The sequence below is a fragment of the Papaver somniferum genome, chromosome 8, assembly GCF_003573695.1.
Source record: "Papaver somniferum cultivar HN1 chromosome 8, ASM357369v1, whole genome shotgun sequence".
Taxonomy (NCBI): domain Eukaryota; kingdom Viridiplantae; phylum Streptophyta; class Magnoliopsida; order Ranunculales; family Papaveraceae; genus Papaver; species Papaver somniferum.
In genome coordinates, this window is record NC_039365.1 from 66,524,218 (window position 1) to 66,546,949 (window position 22,732).

Here is a 22,732-nt window from a genome sequence, read left to right on the forward strand (position 1 = left end):
GGTCATCCCCGTTCAGGTTGTACCCAAGAAATCCGGTATTACTGTAGTCCAGAATGATAACAATGAGTTAATACCGACCCGAGTGACCACGGGTTGGCGTGTTTGTATTGACTATAGGAAATTGAACAAGGTCACTAGGAAGGACCACTTTCCCCTTCCCTTCATCGACCAGATGCTAGAGAGATTAGCTGGACATAGTCACTACTGCTTTTTAGATGGCTACTCTGGATATAATCAGATCGTTATTTCCCCAGAAGACCAGGAGAAAACCACTTTTACCTGTCCCTTTGGTACCTTTGCGTATAGACGCATACCTTTCGGGCTTTGTAATGCCCCTGCGACTTTTCAGCGTTTCATGATGAACATATTTTCTGACATGGTAGAACGGTTCTTAGAGGTATTTATGGATGATTTTTCAGTATTTGGTTCGTCTTTCGATGAGTGCTTGCATCATTTGTCACTAGTGTTGACTAGGTGTAAGGAAAAAAATTTAGTGCTTAATTGGGAGAAATGTCACTTCATGGTTCGTTCAGGAATTGTTTTAGGGCATATCGTATCTTTTAAGGGTATAGAGGTAGATAAAGCCAAAGTTGACCTTTTTAAGACTTTACAGGTCCCAAAAACCGTAAGAGATATTAGGTCATTCTTAGGGCATGCAGGTTTTTATCGTCGATTCATTAAGGATTTTAGCCTAATTTCTAGACCTCTTTGCAATTTGCTTGCAAAAGATGTTAAGTTTGTCTTTGATGATGCTTGTTTAGAGGCTTTTGAGAAGCTTAAGAATTTACTCACTACCGCCCCCATAGTCCAGGCACCCAACTGGAACCTACCCTTTGAGATCATGTGTGATGCTTTAGATTATGATATTGGTGTTGTGCTAGGTCAGCGAGAAAAAAAATTACTTCATTTGATTTACTATGCTAGCAAAACTCTGAATGATGCCCAGTTGAACTATACCACTACCGAGACGGAACTGTTAGCCATTGTGTTTGCCTTAGACAAGTTTAGACCCTATCTCTTAGGTTCTAAGATCATTATATATACTGATCATGCTGCTTTGAAATATCTTTTGTCTAAGAAGGATACAAAACCTAGATTGATTAGGTGGATCCTTTTGTTGCAAGAGTTTTCTCCAGACATTAGAGACAAAAAGGGTGTCGAAAATGTTGTAGCAGACCACTTGTCTAGGCTAGTTGTTAGTTCCCCTGATGATTCCCTTCCTATAAGGGATAGCTTTCCTGATGAACAATTGTTCTTTGTTACCCAATTACCTTGGTATGCGAATATAGTGAACTATCTTGTTACTGGTAGAATGCCCCAACATTGGGGTACACAAGATCATTCTAGGTTTTTAGCTGAGGTTAAGCACTTCTTTTGGGATGATCCTTATTTGTTTAAGTATTGTCCAGACCAGATTATTAGGAGATGTATACCTGAGAGTGACCTGTCCAGTATTATTTCCTTTTGTCATGATCATGCTTGTGGGGGTCACTTTAGTTCTAAGAAAACTGTTGCTAAGATATTGCAGTGTGGATTCTATTGTCCTTCGTTGTTTAAAGACTCCCACAGTTACTGTGTGACTTGTGAACGTTTCCAGAAATTAGGAACCATTTCCCGTAGGAAAATGATGCCCTTGAACCCTATTTTAGTTGTGGAGGTCTTTCACGTGTGGGGTATTGACTTTATGGGTATGTTTCCTAATTCTTTTGGTAACTTATACATCCTTTTCGCTGTAGACTATGTCTCTAAGTGGATTGAGGCGGCTGCGTGTAAAACCAATGACCATAGGATTGTGATTGAGTTATTGAAAAATAATATACTTACACGTTTTGGTACACCGCGAGCTATAATTAGTGATGGAGGGTCGCACTTTTGTAATGGACCTTTTAAGCTTTTGATGAAAAATATGGTATTACACATAAGGTAGCTACCCCGTATCATCCACAGACTAGTGGTCAGGTAGAAGTTTCCAATAGGGAGATAAAACGTATATTAGAGAAAACAGTTAATCCTAATCGGAAAGATTGGTCGTCTAGGCTTACTGATGCCTTATAGGCTTATCGTACTGCGTTTAAGACCCCCATTGGAATGTCGCCTTATCGGCTTGTTTATGGCAAGGCATGTCACTTACTTGTTGAGTTAGAACATAGAGCTTATTGGGCTGTTAAGCAGCTAATTTTTTCACTCGACAAGGCAGGAACCCATAGGAAACTCCAGCTCAATGAGTTGGAAGAGATTCGTAGAGATGCATACGTTAGTGCTAAGGAGTATAACAACAAAATGAAACTTGTGCATGATAAAAATATCTTAAGAAAGTCATTTTCTCCAGGTCAAAAAGTTCTTCTGTATGATACCCGCTTGCATCTTTTCCCTGGGAAGTTACGTTCTCGGTGGACGGGTTCTTTTATTGTTCGCACTGTCTTTCCTCATGGAGCTGTTGAAATCAAGACACCGGATGGTAGTAGTTCTTCGAAGGTTAACAGTCAGATATTGAAACCTTTTTTAGAGCCCTTTCCTACAGGTGATATTGAGGAGGTACCTCTGGAGGACCCTGTTTACCCTTGATTGACCATCGAGGCGATTGTATGTTGTATATTAGTTTTTGATTTCTCTCTTCACCCAGGTACTATCTTTACGACTTCTCTCTTTACTAATTCCTCATGTTACGTTACTGTTTGGTATTTCTATTTCATTAGAAACATTGAGGACAATGTTATATTTAAGTTTGGGGGTGGGGAAGAAACTTTTTGTTAGCTTTTAGTTGCAATAAATAAACTCCAGAGCCTAGAAATTTATGCTTATTAAGGTTGGCATTAACCAATCTAAGTGGATGGGAACATATTGGTTGTAGGAGTTGAGGAACCAATCTGATTAGATGGAAACATCTAAAGAGTCTATTCATAAAATCACGGAGCTCAGGTGTTAGAATTAAAAAAAAAACATGGTAGTTTCGCCATATCTCGTTGAATCCTAATCCTTCTGTTTTTATTTTTTAAGTGATTTGGTGGGGCACACGATTCAAGTTGTTACCTTTTCTAGGGTGGAATAGAGTGATTGAGATACCATCAAAAAAAAAAAAGACCAGACCATTAGACCAACCGGAATAAATTCAATGAAGTCGACCACTAGTGACCTTGTATATGCCAGTTGTGTTGACCTAGAGTTAGGTTTATGGACCAATGGTTCCCTTGTATATGCCAGTTGTGTTGATATTAGTCAGACCGGTATCTCAGTCTATTAGGATAGGTTCACCTTGGCAGAGGCCTTCAGACAGATATGGGAAACAGCGTTCACTTTTAACCATATCTTTATCCATCTTCTTAATCTTTCCATGTGATTGGTTGACTCTGGTTATGAAGTACAGAAACTATCTGAGTAGAGCTCTGTCACTTATATATTAATTTTAGTATGATGAGTGCAAACTCGTGTACAACAATTAGAATTTCGCATCAGGGTACTTCCTCCTGTAGTCAATGAAAGTATGCCAACCAAGGAGATTATTTAGTGCTTTCCAAGGTTCTGTGCAGATAGCTAGGATCTGGAGTAAAGGTTTTGTGGGTACACCTCTGGTAAACCCTCCGGAGACAACACTCCGCCACTAGGGCCACCTAGTGGTTTAACGGCTTGCTGCACGTGCTAAATGTAGTCATTTTTATTTTGTTTATTAGATTTGCTCGAGGAATAGCAAATAATAAGTTTGGGGGTATTTGATAGACGCATTTTCGTGTCTAATTTGTCCTCAATGTCCCGTATTGTTAGTACTCGATTTCGTACTTTATGGTGTTTTCTGTGTTTGTAGGTATTTTTTTGGAAATAAATATTGTTTGAAAATTTGGCTCAAAAAGTTGCTCGGAGTACCCCTGGAGGACATTTGCTCTACGGACCCCCACTTTTTCTAAGGAGCACCCACGGCTATGTGTAGCCCATTTGTCTATAGCACCCACTGGTTATTTTGCACCCAAGACGTTGGATAAGGGCTGACCTTTCTTCTTCCTTCAAACAGAAAAAATGGCGGGGAAGTTTGGTTCTTCCCTGGAAGATTTTTATTTCATCATTTGGAGGAGTTTTAGCGAGACTCAATGGCTGGACCTTCAGAGGAAAACGTGACAGACATTAACAGGCGTGGTATGGGCTTTTGCTTGGATTAAGTCGGGCTATATTTATCGGTTAATTATGGACAGTGTGCACGAGAATATCTCACCATTTCCCGTGAAATTTTTTGTTGTGCGTGTGTCTTGAGAGTGTTCGAACCAAACAATGACATTCAATAGTGTGTTTTAGGGTGTATAACCAACAGCAGATACGGAGAATCACTTGCAGACGCGTGAACGGGTTTTAAAAGGAAAAAAGATAATCCCGTGATAGCAGAGTATTGAAGAGAAAATTATATGCAGTTACGATGCGATACTTGGGTGCAGTGAGGCTATATAAGTCGTTGAGGGTCAGTAGAGAGAAGACGGAGAGTTTGGGAGAGGCGGAGAGCAACAACAGAAGAGAAAAAATCGCACCAGAGAACCACCATTTCTTCTGCTGCTGAAGAACTCGAAGAACAAAATACCACCAGAGGCAGTCGTTCATGCTACAGTGACAACGACATTGCACGAGGGTCGCAGAGATACAACAACAGTTCAATTTTATCGTTCTTTGTAACAGTGTTTTGCAACAATTATAAACGTTGCAAACACCCGATTTTTATTATTTTCTCTCCATTTCATCTTTGTAAACAAATTTTGAGCATGAATAAATATTTTGAGCAAGTTTACACAATGATGAGCTAAACCCATCCTCTGGAGCGACGGAGGAAGCTATTTCGCCAACGAAATGTGGTAATCTCTATTTTATTTAATTTATGCAATTATTATATGATTATTTGCCTTGATAAACAAATAGATAAAATGGTTTTTGTTAAACAATTGTTATTTCAATTGATGGAGCATGCTAGCCTAGGGTTTTGATGTCCCATACTTTCTATTTACAATTGTTATTTCTAAAAAATCAACTTTTGCTATTAAGAATCAATTTGAATGAAGGATTTGCATAATTATAATTAGAGAATATAAATCACTTTGATATTGGTAATTAGTGGAATCCATAGCCCCATTCTTCTCCATATTTTTCATATCACTTTTATTTAAGTTTCCTATATTTGTTATTTAAAATTAAGTCTAAAATCTGCTTTCACAAGTCTTGGACGAATCTTATTACTACAACAACATTGAAAATTACATCAAGTATGTAAATGTTAGGAATCGGAAGCCATGGAGTGTCGGTATTCGTACAATGACAGCTTCCCAGGGTGAGGTTCTTCTTCTGAGTGAAGTGAGTGACTCGAAGCTTAGGTTCATCCCTGGTAGTGAAGAAAATGGAAATCCTCGCCTTTTCCAAAAGGCGAGCGTCTCAAACGTGACCATGATTATGAGTGGCATGCCACCCCCATCGAGGTTATAGGCCCCTGGGATCATGGTTGGGTGCTCGGTCTACATGGATGGCACCGTATTCCTGGTAGCCAACCTCGTGATGGTGCTCCGTCCCGCTATGGTAACTTATGTCCTTGGCGGTTAAATTTTTGCTGGTATGAATTTCGACTACACTGTTGACGCCGCTGATGTTGATGAAGAGGAGAGTTCTGATGATGTTCTTCCTTCGAAGGATGCTGCCAATGTTAAGGTATAATTATGTATAATAATATGTGGTATTTATATGTTTGCCCCTGGAATTAGACGCTGATTATGTGATTGTTGCAGGCTACGAGGAAGAAAAAACTTGGTCCCATTCAGTCTTATACCACTGGTGTGGAGGAAATGGAGGTTCCCGAGGTTACCAGCCCGGTGAACGAAGATGGGAATTCCGAAGAGGAGGTTACTGATGATGAAGAACATAGTGATACTTATCCACCTGGTCACGAGGATGACGAAGATGTTAATGGTAAAGGCGATGGAGAGAAAGTTGTTCCGGAGGCTCCAGTGAACGATCCTCCCACTGGCCCTTCTCACGCTCGAAGGAACGAGGATTTTCAACAAGTGAACCCCAACCAAGAGTTCTCTTTTGGGAATGTATATTCTACTGGGGATCAAGCTGATATTAGTGCAGCTATGGGCATGGCTGAAGATTTCTCTCTTCTTTCCCCGAACGATGAATGGGACGTCGTCGCTGAGGATAATGGTGAAAAGGGGGCAGAGAGAGAAGATAAGGAAGACGGTGAGGACGCTGAGGGTCAGGGTACCGCTGCTGATAAAGATACCGCCGCTGGTGCGTCTTCTGAGGGATTCGTACAGGTCGTGATGCACGATGGGGACGACGTCACCTTTGACTGGTTGATGAAGAAAGGCTTGATGTGCGTTCCTCATTCTGCTCCAGCAGTTCCAGGTGAGAGAGTTCTGATGCCTTCACACGTCAAAGGATGAAGTTGTCTTCTGTTGAGGAGGTCACGACGCTCTGGGAAAAAGATTTGGGAGATACCTGGACTAGTCTTCTGGTTGATCCCCCTTCGTCCATTGCTTACATGATGGCTATAGATGATGGGTACCAATATGGTTTCCCTCAGCAAAGCATTCTCGAGGTAAGTTGTAGTAAATTCTTCCTAGTCAATTGAGGTTGTATCTTTTGATTGGTGATCTTTATATGCCCCTTACCGATGCAGCTGGTGAGGAGTGAGCACTGCAACCATACCTTGTACCAGTTCTTTAGGGAGAAGGCCCTTAAGCTAGAGGAATAACTACGCCATAGGGAGGACCAGCTGAATTCCGCTGAGGAGACCATTTCGGCTAGGGACAAAGAGATACTGGAGCTGAAGGAACATTTGAAGGGAAAACAACAATTGGGTGCCACGGAGACAGAGCTTCGTCAAGAAATGGTTTCTCTTAAGGCCGAGTTGGAGAAAGCTCGTGGAGAGGCGTCGTATGTTGGTGCATCGGCCCAAGGTTCGTTTTCTTACCTTTTCGTCGTCTTCATTTTCTAGTGTTAGTTTTGAGTTAGACAACCCTTTCTTCAGCGGGCGATGCTAAATAATTGATATGGCTTCGTGGTGAGAGAACTCGCCAAGCTTCCCGTATTAAAGAGTTAGTTATAAAGATCATAAAGGAGGCTGATCAGTGGAATGGTCGTGCCGCTCAGCATAATAAGTTGTTGGCGGAGCACAAAAGGATGGAGGATCTTTTATTTGAAATGAGAAATATCCTATCAGCCTACCGTTCCCAATTTAAAGGTACCTTGGAATGGACTCGTGAATCTCTTCATGAGGCTCGGGACGAGGCTTCTCGGTTAGCAGCTACAGTGACAGATCTTGGATTAGAGATTCGTCAAGCGCGCTCGTCTCATGACCCATATATTCGGGATTATATGCAGCGGCTTGTTCGGAAGTGGGATGATGCCAGAGCAGAGGCACATGCTCTTAGTAAATCCTTGACTGCTTCTCGAGCTGATGTTGCTCGTTTGGTGGAGTCAGAGAAAGATCTAGAACTCAACATGTACAGATTAACCAAAGGAATTGAGGAGATGACTAATAAAGTTAACCATCTTTATTTTTTGGATTCTATGAAGCAGGTAGAGTTGGATGAGTGTCAGTTCACCCTCAAAAACCTTCAAACGGATTATAAGAAAATTTCTGAAAAGTATGACTTTCTTGACGAAGCCCGGGACGCTGTAGTTAACGAATTTGAGATAGCTTCGGATAATGTCGAAGGTATATGTTTGTTTGGTCATGGATGGCTTTATAATTCTTGTCTTCTAACCATTTTGTTTATTTTTTTCCAGATATCGAGGGACAGCTTGGCCATGAAAATGAAAAGCTTAAAGAGGCTCAATCTTCCTTAGTGTATCGGCAGGGACAAACCAAGTATTATGAAGGGTTGGCGGGATCTCGGGACGAAGCAGCAAATACGGCAACCCAGGAAGTAGGTCGGTTGAAATCCGTCGTAGTCTGAGCTCAAGGCCACCGTTATTGCGCATGAGGCTCGTTGTCAGCCTGCCGAAGAGGTTAACAAGACCTTAACCAAGATCGAGCAGAGCCTTTTAAAAGAGCATGGCATTGTTAAGAAGTACATCCGTCGTCCTATGCCTGAGCCTTTCACCTACACCTCCGATCCTTCTTCAGGAGGAAACGTCCCTTCGTCTCAGAAGAAAGGTCCAGCTGATCACGTTGAGTCTCCCAAGGGGAAGTAGTTTTATAGGTTTGTCATAGAAAGTTGATCTCTGTTGATTACTTGGCTTCGGGCCATTTTTTGTGTATCTTCTGTATTTCTTGCTTAACCCTCCAAGCTTGCAATCAACTTTCATGGAATAGATCACTGTTTGTTTTTAGTATGTACATCTTTAATTCATATGCTTTGTCAGTCCGTTTAGTTTTTTAGAAAATGAACAACCCTAAGTATTAAGAAACAAATAAGTATACAAAGGAAAGTGTTTGATACCAATAACGATGGTATGTACCTTCGTTATTGACTTTGGACCTGTCACCCCGTTGGCTAACCCTGGGCCAGAAGGTTACCGAATGGTTGGGGTTAATGCAGTGTTCTCAGATATGTGATGCGATATTGGATTATTTACATGCACCCATTCTGCCGAGCCGCCGCTTTATTAATTGGTTGGGTATCTCTTTCTACTGGAATCCTTACCCATGGTCCTACACTTATAGACGCCGATAGGGGAGTCCTGATAGATCGTATATAATTACTTTCCCCAATAAAGTTCTTGCAAAAGATTTGTTTGATTGATATGGTGAGGTCTGCTACTCCTCGACCAGAGATAGAAACATATCAAGCGGATGCGCCATCTTCTTCTTCTTCTGGTACTCTTCATGCAGGTGCAGGATTGCATTGCTTCATGGATAGTATGGCTTGAGGTATTTTGCATTCCAGGGGTGCCTGAGGACTTCTCCTTTCAGATTACGCAGGTAGTAGGATCCGTTCCCTGCGATGTCGTGTATTACAAATGGTCCTCCCCAAGTTGGTGCCAATTTTCCCCATTTTTTATCTCGTTGATATTGCGGTATAGTTCTTAGCACATATTTTCCTTCTACAAAATTTCTAAGTTTAACCTTCTTGTTGTATTCTCTTGCTAATCTTCGTTGGTAGTTCTCCATTCTTTGTAGCGATGTCTCCCACCTTTCCTCCAGGTCATCCAGCCTTTCTAACATCATATCCGTTGTTATTTTATTCTCCCATTCTTCGGTCTTCGTGGTTGGCATGATAATTTATGTCAGAATGACAGCTTCGGCCCCATAAGTGAGGAGAAACGGATATTCACCGGTAGCGGACCTGCGTATAGTTCGGTAAGCCCATAGCACATTGTACATCTGTTCACACCATAAACCCTTATGTTCATCCAATGATTTCTTGAGGATAAGAGCCAGAGTCTTGTTCGTGGCTTCGGCCTGACCATTACTTTGGGGGTAGATGGGAGTCAATTTTTTATTCCTAATCTTAAAGGTATCAAAGAGCATGTTTATATTCTTTCCTTGTAGCTGCTTGCCATTGTCAGAGACAATTTATGCGGGAATACCAAATCTGCAAATGATGTTCTGAAAAATGAATGCGAATACATCCACGTCTCTGATTCTGGACAGAGCTTTGGCCTCCACCCACTTGCTAAAGTAATTCGTGGCTACGACCAAGAATCTTCTTTTCCTTGACCCTTCGATCAGGGACCCGACGATATCTACCCCCCATTTTGAAAATGTCCAGGGGCTATCTACCGAATTTAGCTTCGTTGCTGGGGCATGGATCCTCTTAGAAAAACGCTGACATTCTTCGTATCTCCTAGACATCCTGGCTGCATCTTGTATCATCTGTGGCCATTAATATCCTTGCATCTTAGCCTTGTCGGCTAATGACCTCATTCCGCTGTGGTTGCCTGCGTCTCCATAGTGAATGTCTTTCAGGATACGATGACCTTCTTCTCTGGATAAGCAGCGTAATAAGGGACCGAGGAAAGACTTCTTGTAAAGAACTCCGTCACGAAGATCATACCTCCATGCTTTTGATTGTACTTTTCGGGATTGCTTCAGGTCTGTGGGAAGCGTTCCTTCTTTAAGAAAGAGATAAACTCCGGTCCTCCAGTCCTCTCCGATACTGAAATATTCATCCTCATTGGATCTTGATAGGATATCATCTTCGACAAAGTAATCTGCGATATCCTCGCCCGCATCATCGTCAGCGATGTCCTCCCCTACATCGTCTTCACGATTTGTAGCGAAGGATTGTTGCGGGTTGACCGAAGACTCGTATACTCTTGTTATCTTGATGGCTTTGACGTTTTCATCCCTTAGCATAGATGATACGTATGCTAAGGCATCAGCATATCTGAGATATCTTCTACGTAGATGTCGGAACTTGATGTTGGGTATTTGTGATGCTAGTGTATGGACCAGAACCATATATGCTGATAGTGTCTCATCGTAAACATTGTATTTCAGCTCCACTTGTCGAATGACTAGTTGTGAATCACTTGTTAGGCGTACGTCCATTATTCACATTTCTATTATCAAACGAAGAGCACTTACTACAGCTTCATATTCTACGATGTTGTTGGTATGCCCCTTCAACTCCAGTCTTAGTGCGTGCACAATCCTATTTCCAGTTTGGGTGGTGATCACGATTCCTATGCCCACTTCTTCTATGTTCCTTGATCCATCGACGAAGACCTCCCATCGTCTTTGGCTTGAGGGTTCGAGTATATCAATCGGATCTTTATCGTCATCTTCTGCTTATGGAACGTCCTTCACTTCTTCGTCATTGTCCAGGGGTAAGTCTGCTAAAAAATCTGCCAAGACTTGTGACTTTTGTGCAATTTGGATTTAGTGGATGATATTGAATTGATCAAGGTGAGTATTCCATTTTTCTATTCTTCCTACTTTCCCGACGTTTTTGAGAACAGCTTCCAGCAGTGCCTTGCATTGGAAACAAACATAATGGGTTAAGAAATAGGTTCTTAACTTTTGGGTTGCCCATACCAATGCTAGTATGAGTCGTTCAATCTTCGTGTAATTTATTTCTGCCGGGTTGAGAGTCTTGCTGACGTAGTAGATTGGTTATTCGACCTTTGTGTTGGTTTTAACTAATACTGCATTGACTGCATCTTCGGTCGCCGCTATGTAAACGGACAACACTTCATCGGGATCGGGCTTATGGAGGATCGAGATCGTGGCCAGGTATTCCTTAATCTTCTGGAAGGCTTCTTCACATTCAGCGGTCCATGCGAATTTACTCCCTTTCTTGGGAATGTTGAAGATGTGCTTACATTTATCCGACGATCTGGCAATGAATCTTCCCAGTGCTGCCAGTGATCCGTTGAGCTTTTGGACCTCTTTGAAGTTCTTTGGGGATGAAATTTCCACAATGTCCTGGATTTTAGCAGGATCGACTTTGGTGCCCTTCTTCGTTACTAGATATCCGAGGAATTTTCCTGACGTGACGCCGAACGTACATTTTTTTGGATTTATTTTCATGTTGTACTTCCTCATGGCATCAAAGATATCTCTCAAGTTTTGATGGTGGTCCTTGCGCAGCTTACTCTTGACAAGCATGTCATCAACATAGACTTCTAAAGTGTTCTCAATCCATGGCTTGAAGATAGCATCAACCATTCTTTGGTATGTTGACCATGCGTTCCTCAGCCCGAAGGGCATACGTGTGTAACAATAGAGGTCATGCGGGGTGTAGAATGCCGTGTGTTTTTGATCTTCTTCTTCTTCCAGGGCTACCTGATTGTAGCCAAAATGTCCATCCATGAATGACAGTTCTTCTATCCTTCAACAACTTCTACCAGTTGGTCGATGCTTGGGAGTGGATAACTATCCTTCGGGCATGCCTTATTGAGGTTGGTGAAGTCGATGCATATCCTTACTCCTTCATTCTTCTTTGGTACGATGACCATATTCGAAATCCAGGTTGGATACTTTACTTCCTTAACAAATCCCGCCTCTAACAGCTTACGGAGTTCTTTCTCGATCGCTTGGTGATACTCTGGTGAGACTTTTCGTACCTTCTGTCTAAAAGGGTTCGTGCCTGGATTTATACGAAGATCGTGTTGGATTATCTTCGGATCGATTCCTGGCATATCTCATAGTTTCCATGCAAATATGTCTGCATATTACGTAAGTAGCTTAACCAGGGCTGCTTCTCGTTCCTATCTTGATCATCTTCGGGTTTTCTTCGTTCCCTATATTGATCTCCTTCGTGGGTTCTACAGGTATGAATGTAGGCTTCGGTTCCCCAAGGAAAGGGGCGTTCTTTAATCGCTATTTGGCAGGCTCTTCAGCCCCCTTAGCCGTTAAAGTACCTGCTTCGGTAGTTAAGATGACGTTTTCCTTTGTTAGGCTCTTTCCAGAGATTTCTTCGAGATAAAGGTCGATTGCCTTATCCTTAGTATCTGCTTTGTTTATGCTTTTTCGGGACTTTCATTGTTCATCTTGTTCGTTATTGAGTTGGTTTTGTATGGCTTGGCACTCGCGGGCTGACCTAATCTCCCTTAATTTCCATTACACCTTCGGGTGTTGGGAATCTAAGGTATTGTTGATATGTTGCGGCTACTCCTTTAAGTTTGTGTACCCACCTCCGACCGATGATAGCATTGTAAGGAGAAGGAGCATATACCACGCTGAACCGGGTTTCGATCTTCATTGATCATGCCTTTACTTCTAACACAATGTCTCCTAGGGGCTTCGTAGGTGCGCCATTGAATCCATTAATGGTATAATAAGAAGACATCAGTTTCTCATCATTCAATTCCATTCATTTGAACGTATCATAAAATGGAACGTTGACTGAACTCCCTCGATCAATCAAGATCTTATTGACGTTGCATCCTGCTACTGGTAAAGTGAGAACTAAAGGATCGTTGTGGCCCTCCATGTCTTCTTCGATATCTCCAGCATCGAATGTTATCGGTGCGTTCATCCATTTTTTGTGCTCATCTACTTCGACTCCGTCAATCTTGTACAACTCGTAGTAGTCCTCAAATTATTTTCTTAATCTTTTTCCTATCTGGGCAGTCAGAGAGGGTCCGTTGGATTCGGAGCATGAAATGGTATTGGGTGTTCGGTTACCCTCAGGTAGTTGGACTTTCTTACTTTGTTTTTCCCTGTCATCGATTTCTGCCTTCTGAACATATTGCTTGAGGTCACAAGCGTCAATCAGCTTTTGGATCATTATTTTGAGGTTCTTGCACTTTTCAGTCTGATGCCCGTTGAAGCAACTCGCAGTAGTCTCTTGACTTTTCAGACCGAGGTGGGTGCTTTCCTTTGGACCAAGGCCACTCTAAATTTTTTCGATCCTTGATCTCCCTTAGGATGCGAGTGTAGTTGGTGTTTAGCTTCATATACACTTTAACTATCTTCGTTGGGACGTTCGGCCGAGTTGCCTCTCTTGGATCCGCTGGATTTCTCCACGGAATTAGTCCGATGTGCTCTTTGCGTTTGGGCCCTAGGATTCTCCCGCTGGATTTCTTCCAATCTGGCGTGCTTTTCAATGATAACTCGAAGATCTCCTTCGGTCATGGGTACGCTTACATGAATTTCGACAAATAGCAGGCTCATCCTATCCAATACCCATTTGTAGCAATTGATGGTGACCACCAGATCTACATTCCCTATTGCTTGACAGATTCTGTGCCACCTATCGTATATTTTCTGATGGTTTCTTTGTATGCGACCGCTAGCGAGAAAAGCTTGTCCATCCCTGTGTTGACGGCCTTTTTATACATGTAAGTTCTCAAAAATTTCTCCGTGAGTTGGATGTAGGAGTCGATAGAATTGGGTGGTAAGTTATCAAACCAAGATAGTGCTGATCCTTTCAAGCTTGAAGGAAAATATCCCAGAGGACCGCGTCGTCCTGGTCCCATCGGGAAAAAATACGATTATAATACCGAAGGTGGGCCGCGGGATCGCTGGATCCATCATAGCACTCGAACTCTGGGATAGGACACTTATGGGGAATGAGAGCTTTGGCTAAATGAGGAGTCAGTGGTGTGGTGTTGGCCTCTCTCATTACTTCTTCTAGTCTTCCTCCTCCTTGTCTTGCTTTCAGTTGCTTGATTTCAGGCATCACCTCGGCACGAAGGTCCTCCATTGCACGCTGGTGGTCCTCCCTGATTTTGGATCGTTCTGACCTTCGATTCTCGCTATCAAAATAATCTGAATCCTCGGCGACATAATCTGAATCGGATAGTCTGTTTTCCCTGGCAGAACTTCGGTTTAATGGCTCGGGATTGTTGGCATTTATCACGATGATTCTTAGGTCCTGATTGGGCTCCGATGCTTTAAAGTTTGCTTCGTCATGTTGGTGTGCCGCTCTTGTGCTTTGGGCGATCTTATCCTTGAGATCCTGATTTCTCGAGCTAGTAATGCTACTGCATTTGCGTATACCCTTTGGTTCTTTTTTCAATTCCTCGAGCTCTGCCATCAGTTGGGGGGAATGATTCGATCCTTGGTTTGGGGTCCCGGTTCGCACCCGCCCTCCATTGGCCACAGTATGATCTTCATCTACTGTCTGGATTAAAGGGTGGGACGGATCAGTAATAACCACCGGCAGTTCCATATGTGGGGGCACTCGTTGGTTCGCTGTCAACAAAGGTTGAGTAGTTGGCAGAGCTTGATTTTGGTCGTTCGTTGGTGGCATTCCGAAGGCCGGTTGCTACATCGTCGATTCTGCAAATCCTTTCCGTTGTTCGTGAGCACGGGTAGCTGCTATCGTTTTTGCTGCATCGGCTTTGGCTGCTACAACTTTGAGGGCCGCTGCCACTATAGCATTGGCATCCAGCAGTGAGGTGATCTCTATGGCATCTTGCTTATGTTTTGCCGCCTTCGAATTTTCACCCTTTTGCTTGCTGCGTGTCACAACTGGGGTCGTCCTTGGTGTTTCTTTTGACGATGCCTTGGTTTTTCCCACATCTTTCGTTTTCTCCATCTTCGATTTTCTGCAAAAACAAAACGTTGTCGAAGAAACAGAATCCACATTGGTTTTGTTAGCAAAGTTAATCCAAAGAAATGGTAAATACCACAACTTATATCTAAAGGTTCTCGAGGAAAACACGGCTCGGGAAACACGACAAGGGAAAACGTAAATCCAACAATCGTAAACATAGATCTACTCATAGGTCTAAAAACACTTTGCGAAAACATGCAGGTCTGAGGGTTTTATGCATGAAAACATAGGTTCGATGTATGTTTGCTAGAAACCACACGACATGAATATTTTCTGAGGATGATAAAAACTTAAATGAAACGGTTTCAAAGGTCTAAAAGGCTTAGACCCGGAAGATATTTCTTGTAAGGAAAAATATAGATCTAAAAGGTTTTTTCAAGGAAAACATAGATCTAGAAGGCTCTTGCAAAAGTAAACGTAGATCTAAAGGAAAATAATGATAAGCTACTCAAAACACTATTATTTGGGGAATAGCGCTGGGAGCCAAAAAGTAAAATCACAGGGAAAGATAAGTCTTTTACCGGGAAAAGAGTCTCTGTTTCTAGCGCCAGATTGTGAACACGGAAATAACGAAGGTAGCACCGTATCCACAAACGAAGTTTGCAATCATAGTAAAACTGATAAAATGATAGTAATATGATTAAAGTTGCATAAAACAGTAAAAGGGGAAACTCTGAGCCTTCGGGATCGTCCTTGTTTCTCATCATAGGGATTCCTATGATGATCTAAAAGATGTATAAAGTTAAAGTATGAAGGTTATAAGTGCAGAATGAAATGAGACACAGATTTACGTGGTTCATCACTAAGGCCTACGTCCACGGGGGTTGGTGTTTCACTATGTATTCAAAGGTTACAAAGATAGTCAAATGACTTTGAGTGGGGGACGAAGCTAGGAATGAAATAGAAATCATACTTACTCTTACAATTTATCTCTCCTGAGCTATCTCTCACTCTTCCTAAAATTGGTCGACCTCTTCTCTCTTAGAGGAGAGGGGTATTTATGGGGATTCTGTGTGGGGCCTTATGAGTAATAGTTGTATCCTTATCGTCTTGGTCTATGTGACAATACCGCTGATATCTTCGTTACGTACCGATGGTCTTAACGGTAGAATATTGTAACGATGGGTCGCTGCCTATTCCACCACAAGATACTTGACACGTATCCTTTGCATGCAGCATTTAAGGCGGGTGGTTGGGCAGTCCGCACGCGTCAGACAGCTGTCTGATGCCCCTGTCATATCCTTGTCGGTTAGATTAATCTCTACCCTAAATTTTGGATCAATCTTGGGATAGAGTAAAGTGTGCCTTTGGGTCTTCTAGGGTACTTCGCAGTAACTCGCTCCTTAGGTAGCCCTCGTTCTGTCATCGTCGGATCTTCCTGATGGTATGGTGATCCTATTATTCTAGTGTTGCGATGTGGCATCAGTGTCTTGATGCTCCTCATATTGATTTATTACACGCGTATATTTCTTGACACGTGGTCAGTCATAGATTATGTGTATACACCCTTCTTTCACTCAAACCCATGGAAATCAACACAATTCTTCTCTGATTCTTTCATTCTATACTCCGGCAACGTCACCACAATCCTGAATCATCATAACCCATTATCTGGAAGTAGCAGCCTCCCATAGCAAACCCTAGTCCATATCCTTTCTTCCAGTCGAACCCATTTTCGTTCAACAACAGTTACTTCAATTTTGCTCCTCGCTGTTTCAATTCCTTCAAACACCCATGAGCAGAAGCATTGATTTCTTTTACCGTTTATTCTCAATCAATCAGCAGTTCAACAACATCAATTCCTCTAGTCCCTTGACAATCACCATGGTTACAACATCGAACCCATCTCTCTGCTTTCCTGTAGCTTAATCTTCACAGAAAACCCATCTCGTTGGTTGCTTTACTTCTCAGCAGTGCCACCATCTTTAATTTCTCGATCTGATTTACAGCAAAACATAAGTTTCTTTATCTCTGATTCATCTTCTACAGTTCATCGTCATCTCTGATTTCTTTTTCCTGAGTTTCATCTCTTCATCTGAACTGCTTCCAACTTCTCTCAATTTCTCGGATCCACAACAGCCGCCCTTTTGTTCTTCTTTCTCAATTTCAGGTGAAAACACAAATGTAATGAATTTGGAGGAAAGTTGACTCTCGATGTAGGGTTATGAGGTGGGTGGGATTGAGACACCCAACATAAGAGCCACCCCAGATGGTGCCCTGAGTATCTTTTTTGGTGCTTTTAACAAACTGGTTATCCCTTAACTTTGGTTGCACTGTCTTTAATATTATTCCAAGAGAGTTTCCCCTTAACTTTGGCTTGTCTACCAATAGTATTTGCCTGTTAAATCACTATTACACCCTTTGTTGCTCTATTTAGGCGATTTCTTCGTCTTTTTATCCGTATGACTTCAGAATACCTATAAAACTCAAAACACACGTAAAATGCATAATTCACGAGAAAAATAGCAAAGAAAGCATAACCAATAGATATAAAATCAAGGTGTATTCTACACCTATCAGTTAGGAATGAAACAGTTCAAGTCAAATATTACTAACCTCAAGAGGAAGGATGATGTCGTCGTTGTAGCTCTTTACTTCTTCTCATTCTGCAAGTCTTCACTAATACTTGTAAGTCTCATATCTTAGTAACTTTCTAGCTAACCTATACGAAGTTGACTCTAGAAAATAATCAAGCGACTCTTTAAATGAGTTTTGGTTCACTAAAATATGACAACCAAACTCGACATACCAACGCTTGGTGGGTTCAACCGAGCTATGCTCTAACAATAACAATTTTCCAGTATTCCCCCGAGGAAGTTTCGTAACGATACTGGGGAAAAAAAATAAATTCATTGCTCCTAAAACCACACAGAAATAGATGCCAAAGAATACCATCATAGCAACAGGTGTCATTAAGAAGGACCAGCCAGAAATGAGCGCGACAAGGGACAACATCTTAATGAGGTACAAAAAAGTCGTTGAAATTTTCAAGGAAGTTGTAAAATTCCTAGAGATCATAAGTAACTTTGTTTCAGCTGCCTGTGGTGAACTAAATAATGTTCACCCCAACATGACTTGATTGTGTTATAAGTGCACTCTCACCAAGAAATTCCCTAGTACGAAATATGGTGAGGGGAAGCACAAAAATTAGGGATCACATGATATGTTGGGCAAGATTTTGAATATTATGTGAAGATGTAAGATTCATAATTGGATTCTTCTATAATATGTGTCTATAAATTTGAGAAAGATTTATGATTCCATTATTAATATGCTTGATGTCATGATCCATTAATATATATATAAAAAAAACTTTGTTTTTGTTATTGGTGCTCTTATTTTCGCTAAATCATTTGGTGGAAATCCGAGTATCATCATGATTAATTGTTTTAAAACATACTTGAAAGGAAAATGCCCAATGTTTCTGAAGACAACAATTTTATCTCTATCTTGTTGAGCCAATGCTCAAAATAGAGGAGTATGTGCTTAAGAGGTTACATAAACTTTTAATTAAATGGTTTTACGATAGTAAAATCCAAGTGTGGTTGTCATGATTGTCTTCTATGCATCTATAAATTAAAAGGAGTCAATTTTATCTGAACCAAGGTATTACACATTGCTAATAGCGAGTCCTAAAATAATGACTTGATGTGGGTATCAACACTTCTTATACTCTTTGTAGAGTTCTCCCTGCCTACTGACTCCTAAGCAAGAGACGAGAACAACATCCACATAAAATTATATATAACAAGCTAAGAAGGATATGCTCTTAGATAATCTATCTAATCATAATGTTGATATTTAAACTTAGGTTACGCTTTCTGGGTTGAAATCTCAAGACATGACAATCATACAAATTATGGGTACATCATCACCATTAGTTAAGAGATAATGGATCAAAGGTGAAATATTTATTATAGACCAATAATGCAGCTAATGATCCATGTTCCTTGTGTATTATTCATGTCTACCTAACATGATTTTTGTTTAAGTTCTTAAATATATAGGCCATAATAAGAAAACAAATTCGATGACTTTTCTTCTGGTTTTACTGCAAAGAAAAGATTTCGAGTTCAAGCTTGTCTTGGCAAATCTCTTGAAATACAATTCAAGTTAATGGATGTTTATTGGTCGTAAACAATCTTAGTTCGAAACAATTTATTGTTCAAAAACTATTTTTCTGTCATATGTATCATTTGAAAATTTCCCAAGCAATAATATTTATATCTATGGCATTTGGGAAGGTTTCAAACATCTAAGAGAGAAATTCAGAACTACTATAATTTCGACTTAGGGTAGGTTGGCGAACTATCTCGCAAACCATAAATGTCTGAGTATCTGGAATACAGTAAGGTTGGCGAACCAGTTCGCATACTGTAAATTTCAGAATGGGACCTTTCACCAACCCGGTTCATGAACCGTGGTGATCTAAATTGGTGAAATAGCCAACGGTTCACGAACCGTAGCACCCTAAATTAACAATTCATCAACTTTTTCACCAACCGTCCCAGTACTGGCTAACAGTTTTACTAACCATATCACCAGCCATCCCAGTGGTGAACTTTAAAAATGCTCATAAAATATTTTATAAGTATGTTTATTGCTACCACGCTCATAGACACTTCTAAGACAACTTTGTTCACTAAATCACTTTGTATTTGTGGATTTTTGTTTAGTCATGAGTGTTATTGAACACGCTTATTGCTTGAACTTCCACAACCTTCTTGGTCCATATGTGAACTTATAGTGCACGGTTTTTATTGGCTTATATGTGCATCTTTTTCTTTGTCAATCATATCTTTTCATACGCTTTTGGTAGTCATTCTTGGTGTAAATCCTTGCGGAAAAGTTGATTTCTTCTAAGAATAAATGAAATCTTGTTTTTACAAGTTTATACGTTAGAAAAGATGATCACAATTCTTGATCTTCATGATTACATAATGTGTATTGTTTGATTACCATGAGATAGTTATAAAATTTTTAACACGGTCTCATGAGAAAATTTTAATGATTGATTCTTATCTCATATCTCCTTGTGAGATTGCTAAAATTCAACATCAAAATCCTTATCTTTCAGAGAAAGGACGTTTCTGTTGTTCTCTTGAGAATGGCATAAAATGGGGGATACTCCTTTGAACTTGTGCTTAATTTTCGTATCCTTATGAGGAGAGTGGATGTGGAATTGTAGAAGATGTTTGTACCTATATATCTCCTTGATGAAGACGCAAAGTGTACTTGGTGAAATGGTCTAAACTAAAAACTGGTATGTGATCTAGTCTTGATAACTCTTTTTTTAATTCATTATGATGCATGTTTTTCGCCTTAGACAAATTTGTTGCCAAAAAGGGGGACAATTATTAAGTAGTATATTACTACAACATATGGCTTTTCGGAGCATTATGTAATTGTAGTTACCTAAAATCTGAGAGAGGCTAAAGTGGGACTCTAGGGTTTCTGAAAGCGAGTTACGGGAGGTTGGGCACGAACAGTCTTCGTATAAACCACGCATAGTGTCCTCAAAGGATGCTTCATTTATAGGAAAGAGGTTTAGGTCTGGTCTTATGGAGGGAAGCAAACGAAAAGAGAGATCAGAGAATTCTAGAGTTTGAAGAAGAATTTCTCTGAGAGGTTATGAGAAAGATGATCGTAGCTTGATAAAATAGAGGACCTATTTATAGTTGAATTCTCTAATCTTAGGTCGAAGAAGATAAGGATTGATTTCCGTGCCGTGCGGAGCGATTCTCCCGTGTCTTCAGGAATATATAGAGATAAACTAGGTTGAGTTTATCTCATTATTCCACCGCATTTACTCTCTTCCGTTGTGAGAAATAAGCCACATATTTCTCACACGTGACGTATCCCGCCAGACCAAAACCCTAATTGTTATCCTCCCATTTGTGTGAAGCTGAGTCAGCCTTTGTGATGATATGTAGAGAGAGAGAAATATCCTCTTTAGCCGAGTTGGCCAAGATAGATAGATATTCTCCGATCTGTAAGAATGACTAAGATGAGTCACGTGAAAAGGCATGGGATGCCTCAGAATTCGTGTGGAAAGTATGAAAAGGAGACTCGATTCCTACATGAGGCTCGTGCCTATCATGAGGAATATTCAACCTTATATGATATTTCCTTAGAAATATGAATCTCTCTGAGAGTTTGTAGAGAGATGTGAATCTCTCTGGTATTTCTAGAAGAGATGTGAATCTCTCCGAGATTTTGAAAAGAGAATTGAATCTCTAGCAGAGAGATGTGAATCTCTCCGATATTTTGAAGAGATATTTGAATCTCTCCGAGATTTTGCAGAGAGATGTGAATCTCGGATTTGATTCTCTCCAAGATTTTAAGGACGGATCAAAATCTCTACAAAGATTTTCTTAACGGATCTGAATCTCTTTGTGGTCAACTGAGACTCGTCCTGAAGAGAGAGAAAAGGCTTTGTACGCCCGATTAATGTCTCTGAGGGACTTTGGCTCACTTGTCTTTGACCAGCGTATCTTGCGGATATGTGCTAGGAATAAACTGTGTGTCCATATGATGGGGCCAACAAAACCAGTATATCTCGAAAGGATGTTTTAGGATTCTATCAAAACGGCACGGAGGCAGAATAACCAGCGTATCTCGCGGGTATGTCCTAGGAATTACTCGGAAACCTCAGTAAATCGAGTCAGATACCAGAGCATACTTGACCAGTGTATCTCGCGATGATGTACTAGGAATCAGTCCTTGATCTCAAATAGCATGAGTCATGCTTACATGAGACATGTGTTAGATCATTGCTCGGTCGAACTCGCATGCGTTGCTATCTCAAGCATGTTTGTCAATGTTAGTGACCAAAATTATAAGTCTTGAATTCTAGTCTACTATAGCTAAGGTCTCGGACTAGGATAGAAAGTGTAGTTGAGCTCAAGAACTCCATGGCAATCATCATACAAGACGAAGGACTACTTAAGGAATTGGTGGATCTTCATCGACTAAAAGGTATGTGGATACTTGAACTTATGTATCACTCAAAAGTCTATTTATCTCCTATCTTGATACAAAAGTCGTTTTCCTATATAGACTTAGATTATACACATATGGAATTTCGAGCCGAGTTTATCTCGTCTATCTATTTCTCGAAGTATGTGTTGGTAAGCTTTCTCTTTAGCCAAGTTCATCTTTAGCTAGTGACGAAAGTCATTTTATGTTTCAATCACTTTGAAAATTGCTCTGACGAAAAATGGTTTGTGAATAACAATTATATAACGTCCTCTGAGAATGTTTCAATCATTGAAATGAAAGTTTATATTATATAACCATTGGAGAATATAACCATTGTTGTGGAAACACATATATGTATAAGTCCTTATTTCTTGAACCGAAGTTTGCGAACTTTGTTGATCAATTGAACCGGAGTAGTGCGTGAGTTAAGTCCGCGAACTGGCGAAGTTCTCAAACCCAAGAATTTTTGCTGGAGTTTGTAAACTCCATCCGGGAACTTAAGTCCGCGAACTTGAGTAGGTTATATCTAAAAACGATGTTTGTGAACTTATTCATATTAACTAAGGAATGCGATTGCAAACCGTGGCTATATAGTTTATGAACCGATTCAAGTGAATCAAATCGTTTTTTTTCTTCAATTGTGTCTTATGTAGTACATAAGATTTCCTTGAAATTGAAAAACTCTTTAACTAGTTCATTTGAGTTATTTGAAATAGTTATGGTGAAGAAGAATATGGTTGATATGAAAGTGATCATATGGCTAACCATTTGGTTAATTATTGTTGAACCAACTAATGTACAAGTTTGGGTACGGTTACACAAGCCTAGAAACG

At 40.6% G+C, this 22,732-nt stretch overlaps 1 protein-coding gene across 1 annotated transcript; it reads right to left on the reverse strand.

Annotated features, from left to right (window-relative positions):
- Positions 1-9,793: 9,793 nt before the first annotated feature.
- On the reverse strand, positions 9,794-10,462 carry LOC113305642. The gene has a single exon (XM_026554657.1). It carries the CDS (start codon positions 10,460-10,462, stop codon positions 9,794-9,796), a length of 669 nt encoding a protein of 222 aa, XP_026410442.1.
- Between the last annotated feature and the right edge of the window lie 12,270 nt (positions 10,463-22,732).

Bases quoted from the DNA above. Each gene is read 5' to 3' on its own strand.
- LOC113305642 (XM_026554657.1), bottom strand. From the start codon at position 10,462: ATGGACGTACGCCTAACAAGTGATTCACAACTAGTCATTCGACAAGTG.